This window comes from Aphanomyces invadans (assembly GCF_000520115.1).
Source record: "Aphanomyces invadans strain NJM9701 unplaced genomic scaffold supercont1.2, whole genome shotgun sequence".
Taxonomy (NCBI): Eukaryota; Oomycota; class Saprolegniomycetes; order Saprolegniales; family Verrucalvaceae; genus Aphanomyces; species Aphanomyces invadans.
The window spans coordinates 1,209,661-1,221,600 of NW_008580147.1; the positions used below are offsets into that span (position 1 = coordinate 1,209,661).

Genomic DNA, 11,940 nt, shown 5'->3' on the forward strand with positions numbered 1-11,940 from the left:
GAAGAATCTCAAAAGCCCAGGTTTGCCGCGTCAAAGATTGAATACAGTGTTCTATATAAAACTTACAACTTCAATGACACACATTCAAAAATGGCACCTGAAGGCGCGACCTGACGAACGAGGGACGCGAAGCCATCCTTCTGGAGGTGCTGATGAGAAAATCTAACGGGTTCCCTGCTCGACTGCCTATTGGGACGATTTAGATATTGGCCTCAATGTACCAATGCAATGTATCTACTATACGCAAAATTCTTGCACTGACCAAGGCCAAAGTCTCATGGCAACATGAAGGTGTGTGTAACCAACCAACAAAAGGAAAGGCAATGTTGTCAGGAAAATGGCCTTCACATCCGAGTAAAAACGTAAAGATGCTGCAGGTACCGCTTGAACGACACTTCGGTCAATCTCTGACAACACTGTTAAGAACATGAAGTTGTTAGGCTCAGTAGGCGAGGTAATCCCCCCTTTGAATCGCCACTGTCGATTTCATTTTTCCGACATTTGATTGGTTCTGAGACAAGTATTTGTTCAACTTGATTGGACAGCTGCATCGTTACACTCTTTAATGCTCAAACCAGAAAATAGTCTTGGAGTAATTGCATTTTTATCTAGGAGTACGCCATTCTCCTGATTCGCTCATTCTTTGTGGTACGGAGTATGTCTCTTCACGGCCAGAAGGCCTACCTGCCACTCTTCCCTACGAGAGGAAAAGATTGGACGTTCGGTGAACACGCAGGATTGGGACTCACTCCTGTGTCAAGGCACCGGCTGAAGGAAATTATACTCACGACGTCCGCTTCGCTCCTGTGCGCATTTTCCTGAACGAATTATCTGTCATCACTCGCTGCTGAAAGGCAGACATATCGCTCTTGCCCTTACAATTTTCAAATATCAAATTCAAGTGCGTGTCGCATGTCCGTCCGAAATATGTGGATATTCTACCATACTCGCTCACAAGCTGATTGCAAGATTAAGCACATCATGTGCAACATGGACACATGCAGGCAAACTCAAATTGCTTGATATATTCTTTTGTCATAGTAACTTCCAGGTAAAAGGGGAGATTTTCGTTTTATTGAGATCATGTAGTTGTGATTAAACGCTCCTTTGTGGATTTGCAGGGTGGCAAACACGTTTAAATGCAGGTTAAACCCAACTTGTGCGAAGTCGCCATCCCCAGTGTGAAAGTGTCAGTTCAGCACGTAGCCTCCTCCTTTCGACCGAAGGAGCATGCGAGCTCTTCTCGTCAGCATCGCGACTGCTTCGAGTAAGTCCCTCTATTCCGTCCATGAGCAACACTTCACTTTCTGCGATAGTCTTTGTTGCATCCTCTATCCAAGCAAGCAACTGCGAAACCACACTGCAATGCAAGCAACAGGACGGGACAATATGCCAAACCGTGGAGGGGCACTGTCCGGGATGTCTGTCCCAATCGTTTCCCGTGGGAAGCGTATACCGACGATGCATTCCGTCTTTTGGTGGAGTGTGCGCGACAGGTTATGAATTGTGCTCAGGAAGTTCTGATCTGCCTGCGCCGTCGACTACGACTACGTTTTCCCTACCCGTCGCCTCAACCACAAAAGCCCCGAAGCCTTCCACAACGACTGCGCAACCACAGAACAAGTCCGTCATTCCAACTACCATTGTACCCACAACTACTGCCAATGCCGTTTCAACAACAACTGTGGCCCCTGCGCCAACTACAGCCGAATTGGTTGTAGAAATCCAAACGGATTCTTCTTCGTCGTCCTCATCAACACCTATCGCGTTTGCCGTCGGGGGAGTTGCCTTAATTTGTTTGGTTGCGTTTGCTGCGAACAAGTACAAGTCTCGGAGTCATGACTTTGACACGTCCGTGCCAAACGAGTACATACCTCAACCCAGTACGAAACCTGCAACACATCCCCTGCCATCCGCCAACGACAATTCGATCTTTAAGCCGACGCCAGTTCGAATCAAGGCAGCTGAGACACAGACCCAACCAGTCCCTGTCTCCCGTGAATCCCGGCAAGCCACGCGAACGTCGATAGACTTTGAAATCCACGCTCTGCCTTCACCCATGCAAGATAACCAACTTTCGTTTGGCGGACACGGTGACCTATGGGATGAAATTGAAAAGATAAACTCCCAAAGGGCGCACGAAGAAGGCCAGCGGGAGGCGCCGTAATGATTCCGGCCCAGGCATCCAGCGCCCTCCTCTTTCTTACCTCCTTGCGGGTACCATCACACCAACGCATTGTTATTTTCATTGATCGTGCATTTGTCTTTCCGAATGTAAATTCGTCTACATAAGTTGAATCAATAATAATGAGGTAAAAATTGACAATTTCACTACATTAAGAAATAGCAAAATTCAAGACTACTTTTGAAGTACTTCGACGTATTTGATTTATATTGATGTTGTGGTACTTCGAAGTATTTGATTTATATTGATGTTGTGGTGCCTAAATTGATAAAAAATTGTTCTGGAAAAAACAGGTTAAAATTGCGAGCAACATTATGTATTTTGCTGTCAATGGGCGTAAATTGATGAATGGATCTGATCGGATGATGATAAGGCTAAAGAGCAGGAAGGGTGATGCATGGCGCATGGCACCATCGTGTTGGCCACGCTGAGAGTTCTGCGATGCCATTAGGGTGTCCATTCCTCGAATCACTTGTATAGCGCGCGCGCACAATGTCTCAAATGTGTCAGTAGAGTGCCTACACCAATTACAAGCCAATCAACTGCCGTCTTCGAAATGCTGACGTTTTGGGTCGGGCCATACGCTCGCGAGGGGTCCACTCGAATAATCAACCTAGTGTTATTGCAAAGGGTACAGCTCACCCTCGAAACCACGCATAGCACTTACTAATTAGTTATCGCCTATATCCCTGCACATGAACCAAAGCACTTTCCACGCTCGTCCACAGGAGACGTCCTACAACCCGACTGTCATGTATAGGTTGTGTGGAAGATCCAAGAACGTCATTGGACTGATCCGACGAGATCGAGACAGCAGTTTCCCTCAATGCGACACCCACAACAACCAACATCTGACCGTCTCGCACAACATATATACGAGTTCGCGTTGTGCGCGATAGCGGGTTGCAATGTATGTTTGCATGTCCAAGGGGGAATGCTCCATCATTGAGAAGCACGCGCTCATTCCATGATTGTCGCTTCCGACCAGCCCATCTCACCGGACCAGGTGCCGACGTTGTTAATTCGTGCTTAGACGGACGAAAACATCTTGATGTTTGTATGGTCGTCCAACGCATCGATACCATTGGTCAGCATTTAATATATATTCTTTATAAATCTCAAATGATAAAATACAATTTGAGTTGTAAGACACGGTTCAGGAAAAGATGCGGGTGTTTGTTACACATATTGGACACCTCATGGCGCCGCGGTCAAACAAAGCAAATTCTACCAGGAACTTCCGGCAGATAGCATGGTGAAGCACTCCCATCTCGTGAAGGTCTTCTGTGTATCCTTCCTCCTTGGTACAAGCGTCCTCCTAGGTCAACGCTACCTCATGTCACCAACGTTGCCTGTGCTGTAGTGTCTGGCGTCGCTGCCCAGGGTGATGACACTATTGCACCAACTACGACTTCCAGGCCAACTCGCCCTCCGATCACGTTTGGCCCCATTACCGTTGAACCTACCACGACAAAGGTGCCGACATTAAAGCCGACGACTGTCTCCCCCACGACCACGGCAGCCAAGACGACTGTTGAGCCCACGCCCACAGTGACGGAAACGGAATCGCCGGCGCCGACGCCAACGGAAACGGCGGCGCCGGTGACGACGACAACGACTGGACCAACTACCACTCGTAAAACCACCACAGCGAAACCCACAACCACCAATGCCGCGATCGAAGAGACTTCTGCGACTGCTGCCCCTATCACAACTCTACGAACGACCACCATGGCACCAGCTGCCGACGAAGGCAGCAGCATCGGCCTGTACATTGGGTTGGGTGTAGGTGGCGCTGTCCTTTTGGCCGGAATTGTCTTCTTGCTTCTCAGACTGAAGCAAGCTCGCGACGATGACGACGATGACTACGAAGAAGCCCACACGTACAAGGTTACTGCCCCCGCCTACACAAAACCTGCGCCCGCCGTTGCCATCCTGAACGCCAACGCCCCTCCTGCCAAGGCACCGCAAATTTTGACCCAGCAGTACAACCCCTACACAAACAATAATGCTGCTCCGTTGTACCAGCAGCAACGATCGCTGCAACCGACCAACGCTGCGCCTGCCGTCGGGTCCTACCTGAACACAACGTCCACCCACCATGACTCGGAGTTTGAATACGAAGGTCAGCACTCTGCAGCCTTGGCGGCCATCCCCACTGGAGGATACGACACGGACCGTGAGTCAGAGTTCGCCTCCCAGTCGTTCCTCAACGACCCGTCCGGACAGCACACTGTGTTCGAGTTCAAGGACTCGATTGACTCGCGCGACAGCAGTTTGTCGGAAGACTTGCAGATCTCTCCCAAGCGCAACGGTCGCGCCCGTGTGTCGTCGGTCGAGTTGTAGATTTGCTATCGTCGCCACTGCCTCGATGTGCTGTGCAAGTGTTCGCGAATCGAATTCTTACGCGTTCGTGTTTAAACAGAATTAAAAACCAACGGGTAGGGTCTGCTGGGTTTTCTAGGCCTGAACATGGCTAGGTCAAAGGCAGTGCGGCTCATGGAGCACAGTCCACCTACGTTGTCACTTGGAGCGCACAGGGCCGCGTAGTCTTTGGTTGCGTTGCCGAGTGCTCTGCTGATACCAGTAACGTTATACATGCTTTGCAATTCCCAACTGCGTTTAACAATCGACCTAAGTTTCGATGGTGATTAAACTGATGCTGGAGTGGATTTGACACATAGGATCTTAGTCGGCATTTTGGGCTTTCAAGATGGGTACGTTCGCGGTGGTGGTGGCCGCACTGGCGGCAGCGGTGCTTGGCTGGGAGCCCATGCCGGACGGATACGAGCTGATTGATGGTCCTGCATTAAGAGACCGTGAATCGATCGATGCATGGCGTGCCGAATGGAGTACGTGGAAGCGGAAGGAGCTCCAGTCCGTTCGGTACGACCCCAACGGCGCCTGCAACGTCTACAACGTTCCGTTGCTGCAATGGACACAGCGCAGTTTCGTGCAAGTGTTTGCTATGTTGCATGACCGAACGCTCTTCGACCGAACAAGAAATGTTTACACCGTCGACAATTTCCTTACGACGCTCGGGTTGCCCATTGACAGTGTGCTCCTGTGGCCATCGTATCCGAATCTCGGGATCGATGCGCGCAATCAATTCGACTTTTGGTCGATCCTACCAGGAGGACTCGACGGACTGCGCTCTCTCGTCGATGAATTCCACGCCCATAACGTGACTGTGTTCCTGCCGTACCAACCCTGGGATACGGCCACTCGCAATGACGACCAGACACTTCCACGCTATCGCTCCGACATTGCAGCGCTCCACACCATCGTTGACGCCATCGGTGCCGACGGAATCAACGGCGACACCATGTATGGCGTTCCTGCGTCCTTCTACAACTGCTCGTCGCCAACCGCGATCTGTCCAGAGGGCGGACTTCCTTCTCACACGCTCGCCGTGAATGCCATGAGCTGGGGATATTACTTTGGTTTCTCGCAGTTCCCACCTGTGGCACGGTCCAAGTTTTTGGAGTCACGGCACACGCCCCTAGTGTGCGCCCGATGGTCCTTGAGCCGCACAGTGGAGCTCCAAATGGCGTTTTTCAACGGGGCTGGGTACGTCGTGTGGGAAAACATTTGGGGAATTTGGAACCCCATGACAGACCGAGAGTGGCAAGAGCTCAAGCGGACGTCCGCCATCTTGCGCACTTTCCCTGACGCTGTACATTCGGCCGATTGGCAACCTTACGTGCCCGACCTCCCCACGAATGTTCATGGCAGCGCGTTCCCGACCCCATCCGCCCCTTCGGTCCTCTTCACGTTTATCCACACGTCGCCAAGCGATTTCGTCGGAGTCGTGGCTCTTGACGTACCTAGGGTGACCGACGCTGTCGTGTTTGATCTGTACCATGGACATCAAGTCAACTCGACGGCAAGCGCCCAACACCGACTAACTGTGCCGCTGACTCTCGAAGGCTACGGCTACGGAGCACTCTTGGTGGTGGACCGCAGCGAAGCCGCAGAGTTGGATAGCTGGTTACCTGCATTTTTGGCCAAGATGCGAAACATGACGGCCTTGCCCCTTGCAGCATATAACACGGATCGACTGCTGCTGCCTCAAGCCATGACTTCTTTGCAAACCACGACGACCACCATCATGACCGCAAGCGACGTCGAGCTATCTACCGGTGCCGACCACCCCCCCGATTTCACGCTCGTACGTCGTGATGATTATTCCAATTACTGCTCGACGACTCAATCTTGTTCATGGTAGGTGTCAATTCCAGGGACCGAAGCGTGGAATTTCACTGTACATGGCGTCCAAATTGAGCCAGTGCCGGCATGGACACCAAACGGCGACGTCCTATATGGAGTGGGGGTGCAGTTTCCCTGGGAAAGCCGGCCATCGCCGCATCATTCGCAAGAGCTGTGGGTCGATCCGTTCCTCATGATGAAGTATCCCGTGACGAATGCTCAGTACCACACGTTTCTCCAGCAATCCAACTACACCCCACCCGATTTGTCGCAGTTCCTTGCGACGTGGCACCACCGCTACGTGGGGCGCTCCCTCCTCTACGAGCCTGTGTCGACGTGGGTGTATCCCCCTGAGACAGCGGACCATCCTGTCGTGCATGTTTCTGTCGAGGATGCGCGAGCGTTTGCTGTGTTTTACGGCCTCCGTCTCCCCCACGACTGGGAGTGGCAGTATGTGGCGTCGAATGGCCCGTCAAACCAGTCGACGTTGCATCCCTGGGGCCACACTTATGATCCATCTCGGGTGCCGCCTGTTCTTCGCGACGGCGACGATGCCCAAGTTGCTGTCGGGACATTTCCCGTCGGGTGCACGGATGCTGGAGTGTGCGACCTCGAGGGACTCGTGTGGGAGATGACCGACACATTCTGCGACTCCCGAACGTGCAGCCTACTCCTGCGCGGGGGTAGTCGGTACCAGCCCGTCGCGTCCAGTCTGAACGACCCAAACTGGTACTTTCCCCATGTCAAGTCGGTCCAAGAGCATGGCAAGTGGCTTCTCTTGTCTCCGAGCTATGATCGATCGGCCACGGTCGGGTTCCGATGCGTCCGCGACGCAGCATTTGAGTTGTAGATGCACTCGAGATAGAATCGATTAACTGCTGCGAGGTGCGCCGTCGTGGGGGACTTGAAACACGTCGTGCTTGGGGGTATGTGGGTAGATGTACTTGAGAACGTGGACGTTGAGCACGAGCTCGTGCAAGGTCGGGAACGACACAATCGACATGCTGTCGTGCAAATACACTTCGAATTGCCGTGGCGATGAATGCTTGTACTCGATCGGAACCATTTCGACGCGGCCGGCGGCCGTGACAAATACCACGACAAGGCACGAAGGTTTCGTCTCTGAAAAACGAAGGAGGAACGTGCCTGGCACGCACGGGCGGAGCATGTTCTGGCACGAAGATTTCGAAATGAACCCGTGGAGCAGGCGTGGGTGCTTGAATCCCCACAACCGTGACGTCTTGATGCAGGATAAGAGTGGCTCGAACCATGTCCAAAACGCACGAAACATTTGGACATCGACAAAGCCACCCCGAGCATTTGGGCTCATGCCAGGTCGACCTACGCCAATAATGTCGTGAACCTGACACAGAAGACCCATGCACCCACCCCAGATTCGATCGCTCGAGCTCAGGAAGTCCATGCAACGAGTAGACAGCGGCCGAAGGACGGCCTCTTGGCGTAGCTGGGAAGCGAAGAAGCGACTGACTTGCTGTCCAAGATACTCGAATGGAACCGCGTTGATTGCCGCAACCTCACGGACGTGGCGCAGATCGAACGCCGACGAGTTTTGTGTCGACTTGTTGAATTCAACGACTGCGTGGGACCAAATCATGCAACCCTCAGGAGAGGCAATCGAGCCTTCCACGCGACGCTTAATGGCAAAGAGCTGCAGCTGCTGGGGCGACAGACCTCCACTGGTCGACGACGATAACGGCGAGGATGACATTTGGGATGCGACAGATATGGATGCATGCAGCGACGGTGGGTGCAGGGGAGTTGGGGATAACTTGCTTTCAATGTGCAGGTTAGACAAGTGATGGAGGTCGTCGTGGGTTTGGCTAGCGCCAGGAGGACGAGTGGGGGCCTTTTTCGACGACGCTGTGTACGGCAATAGAGGGCAATAGTCATTGGAAAAGTGCTGTTTCGACGCCGGGTCGAGTCCCGCGATGATGGCGGGAATTAAATAGTGCAAGAACTCGCCTTCGTCTCTGGCCAAGTCATGGTTCTCGAGTAGCTGGGCAACCTACGGACGGATGAGCATGCATTTTTTCTTGGCCGAGTGAAATTACTGCACAGATAGTTCTGGCGTGGCCGCCAAGGGCTTCCATGATGCTGCTTTTGGCAAACGGCGCAAGTCCACCGCCCATTTCATGGACTTGAAGTCGCCGAGGTGCGCGAACTGTAAATAGTAGCGCAGCGTCCCATGGGGGCATGGGCTCAATCGAAATGATACGTTCTCCGACGCCGCAGTCAAGTCCGGTTCCGCCGCCAAGACGGTTTGTACTTGTAAGGAGCAGAGACAGCGATCGAACCCTCCGCAGCAGCTGAACCAACCCCGTCATATCCACTATGAACCAATACACAAGCCTATGAGAATCTACCTGGGAAAGGATAGCCTGGAACTGAGGCAGTTGATTTCGCTCGTTTGGTTTTGAAAATAGATGGTTGCATCCATCCAACACCAAGAGAAAATTGAGGCGCTTGTCGGGTCGGATGGCGTCCAACTTGCCTCGAAGGAGCTCGCAGAGTCCGTCCAAGTCATTCGTTGGTGGCTGTGAAATGCCAACACACTTAGCCAGTCGAGCGAGCACGTAGCTCGTCAGAGACGTCGCACTGGTCGTCCAACGCAAGAAGAAGATTCGTTCAAAGAGATGCCTCTCCGTCGCATATTGGCACGCTTGCAATGCGATTTCTGTCTTGCCCATGCCTGCGTCCCCCACAAGACACACCATTCGCGCTCCTTCGGCAAGCGCCGTGAACACAGCATGCACTTCCAACGACCGGCCGATGAACGCTTCCGCGACGGCGTCGCATTCGTTGATGGGCAGGGGTGGCGTTAGATCTTCGTACATGCCAGGCGGAAGGTCTGAGAACAAGTGACTTGTCGCGTGGTTGCCCGTGCCCAGTAGCTTAAATCTCGACTGGTGGGTGTCGGAGACGGTGACAATATCGGCTTGTACTTGGCTGTGAGAGCGTCGCTTGTGAGCAGAACGCGTGGAGTGGCTCCGTACCCGATTTCGAACGACTTCGACACACTGTGCCCCGCCAAAAGTGCCGTGTAAAACGCTTTGGAAAATTCCATGGCCTTTTGATCCAACACTTTGTCTTCCTTGGGTACCACGACCACGTGGGGCACACCAGCGGAGACAAAAGCTTCAGCGACACTCTCCGAGTGGCAAGCGCTGACGAACACAAGGCGCATGGCGTTTTCGGGACGCGATTGATCGCCAGCCAAGAGAAGAGTTTTCAGTTCGTCTTGGGACAAGAAGTGTGCTTCACAGGTAGCACTTTCAAAGATTACCTTGCCTGGCACTCCGTGCCCTGAAAAGTGAAGGGCTCGGCACCCGTGGGAAACGACCTGTCGCGATAAACTCACCCACTTGAATCGGAGTGATGTAACCATACCTTGCGAAACGTGTGAACGTCTGCAACTTCGCTTCGCCACTGGATTTGCTTCCCGCATTCCTGCAAGCATTGCAGCAATAAGCGTCGTTCTTCCTTCACATCCAGGATTTCAATGGGCTGGAAGTCGTTGTTCGAGCCATATTGACAATTGGCATTGACTGAGTTTCCCAACGACGAGCTGGACTGACGCACCACCAACGGTGACGAGTGCAAATGTACAAACATGTCCGCGGTGGTCCTCAACGCACTGGCGTATTGGAACTGCCACGATCAAATGCATTCAACCGGATCGTCATCCGGATGCGCATCGAGCGTAGCATGTTGCCGCCAGCGGCGGACGCTCGACGCGACGGGCATGACAAGTAACATTTGCGCTGGTTAGCTATACAACCAGCATCCTACCACAACTGTACTTCTCGTAGGTCGATTAGAACTCGAAGGATTCCCTTCGATTCGGCTCGGGCCCGGGACCCGCTGCACCATGGTGATACTCGAGAGGAGTGTCGGGGACGTAAAACTGTTCCTTTGTTTCAACTGGCGGCTGGGGGGCGGAGGTGATGACCGAGTGCGAGTTGTTCTGCAGGAAAGAAGCCGTATTGGGGCGCGCAATGGGTTGTGCTGGGGTCACGAATGACCCTGTGTTTTGCCGACGCAGGTCTTGGTTCACAGTTGCCTTGGTGTGATGCAAGGGTACTTCGCCAAAAGATTTGTTGCCTGACTGGTAGTACCCATACGACGATGTGGGAGGTTCTTCCTTGGCCTGAGAGGCAATTGCTTTTCCGTACTCTGCAGCTTCGACGTCGTCGTCATCTTGGTTGTTTCTACGGTCCGACTTGCGCACCAAAACAAACACAAGGGCGCCAATCGCGATCAACGCAACGGCACCGCCTCCGATGATGTACGGGTAGTAGTTTCCACTGCTTTCAGACTCGGTAGCCTTGGGGGTCGCTGTCAATGCAGTGGTAGTTGGTGCAGGAGATGTGGGAGCCATGGTGATTGGGGCTGTTGTGGTTTGCTGTACAATCTTACTGCAGTCAACCGTGGTGTCGAAAGGGCATGTTTCTTTTTCCTTGTAATTAAAGCACTTCAAGTCTTCTCCAACGCAAGGGGCCAAGAGGAGCGCCTTCTCCATCGAGATGGTTTCTAATCCACCGCGAATGCACGTAGGTGATGCACAGATTTCCTTGGCTGTCTTTGCCACGATGCTCGCGGCCGCAAGCATGACTATGTGAAATAAGCATTTGGTGCGAGGTTCATGGGAGATGAGGACCGTGTGGACGAACCTGCCGCGACCGTGGCCATCGAAGTTGATCGCATGACGAGTATGTGTATCGGTGGTTGGATGCTCAATGCACGCTCTGGAAGCGCTTTAGTCGCTCACCTGGTTCTCGTTCCTGAAAATAGTGTGAATTTTTCGAATTTAACGTGGGTGAACGTGTCGACAGCTGGAGTGACCAACGCGAGAGAGCATGTTAGTCACACTTGGCTTTCGGTGGCTTCGACGGAGTTACCCAATAAGAAGACATACAGACGCATCGGGCGCGGCCGATGCTGCTCTCACACCGTGACGTAGTTGCTTTACATAAGCTCACAAGGACACAGACGTCGCGTGACCCCGCTAAAAAGTGTTTGATCAACGCAACAGTTTTACGTTGTACTTTAAATAGCGTTATGCAGCACATCGAGAATAGTAATACTAGTAGTACCATGAACACCTCACGATTAGAATTATTTCCGGTACGAACACTAAACAACAGCCCGTTCAACGTGGCCAAACCAGCAATCAATGTGGTTCCGAAGTTACAATACTAGTATCTTCGAACGTCAAAGTACATCTGGAATCTATTTCAATCAATGTCGTTTAATCTGCAATCAATGTGGCCAACCTGCAAATTGAAATTCGATCGAAACATGTTTTGACAAAGGTTTGCTTATGGCGGGCGCGCCAAACTCACGCAACACAATTACCCATACATAACCAAAAGATGCCAACAATAACGAGAAATCTCGTGTCTTGGCAGCATTCCATGACCGAAAAGATTGGAAAACAGTGGCCGCTCACAATGGAGTCCCTTTGACGACAGCTCGACGTGTGATTCACAACAACCGTGCCAGTCGACTCAGCCGGGGTGGAGCGC

The 11,940-nt window shown here is 52.5% G+C and overlaps 4 protein-coding genes across 4 annotated transcripts; 2 read left to right on the forward strand and 2 right to left on the reverse strand.

The window, feature by feature from the left end:
- Nucleotides 1-3,381: 3,381 nt before the first annotated feature.
- H310_01222 (hypothetical protein) lies at nucleotides 3,382-4,641 on the forward strand. The gene is made up of 2 exons (XM_008864278.1): nucleotides 3,382-3,489; nucleotides 3,549-4,641. The coding sequence occupies exons 1-2, from the start codon at nucleotides 3,438-3,440 to the stop codon at nucleotides 4,529-4,531; spliced, it is 1,035 nt and encodes a 344-aa protein (XP_008862500.1). The 5' UTR covers nucleotides 3,382-3,437; the 3' UTR covers nucleotides 4,532-4,641.
- A 235-nt stretch (nucleotides 4,642-4,876) lies between these two features.
- On the forward strand, nucleotides 4,877-7,704 carry H310_01223 (hypothetical protein). Its single transcript, XM_008864279.1, has 2 exons — nucleotides 4,877-6,356; nucleotides 6,414-7,704. Exons 1-2 carry the CDS (start codon nucleotides 4,899-4,901, stop codon nucleotides 7,242-7,244), a joined length of 2,289 nt encoding a protein of 762 aa, XP_008862501.1. The 5' UTR covers nucleotides 4,877-4,898; the 3' UTR covers nucleotides 7,245-7,704.
- Nucleotides 7,158-10,027, reverse strand: H310_01224 (hypothetical protein; the record flags this gene model as incomplete). The annotated part of the gene is made up of 6 exons (XM_008864280.1): nucleotides 7,158-7,735; nucleotides 7,784-8,420; nucleotides 8,467-8,721; nucleotides 8,779-9,361; nucleotides 9,409-9,755; nucleotides 9,803-10,027. The coding sequence occupies 6 exons, from the start codon at nucleotides 10,025-10,027 to the stop codon at nucleotides 7,266-7,268; spliced, it is 2,517 nt and encodes an 838-aa protein (XP_008862502.1). The 3' UTR covers nucleotides 7,158-7,265.
- A 53-nt stretch (nucleotides 10,028-10,080) lies between these two features.
- H310_01225 (hypothetical protein) lies at nucleotides 10,081-11,421 on the reverse strand. Its single transcript, XM_008864281.1, has 2 exons — nucleotides 11,086-11,421; nucleotides 10,081-11,026 (listed from the first exon to the last, which is right to left on the reverse strand). Exons 1-2 carry the CDS (start codon nucleotides 11,117-11,119, stop codon nucleotides 10,230-10,232), a joined length of 831 nt encoding a protein of 276 aa, XP_008862503.1. The 5' UTR covers nucleotides 11,120-11,421; the 3' UTR covers nucleotides 10,081-10,229.
- Nucleotides 11,422-11,940: the final 519 nt, after the last annotated feature.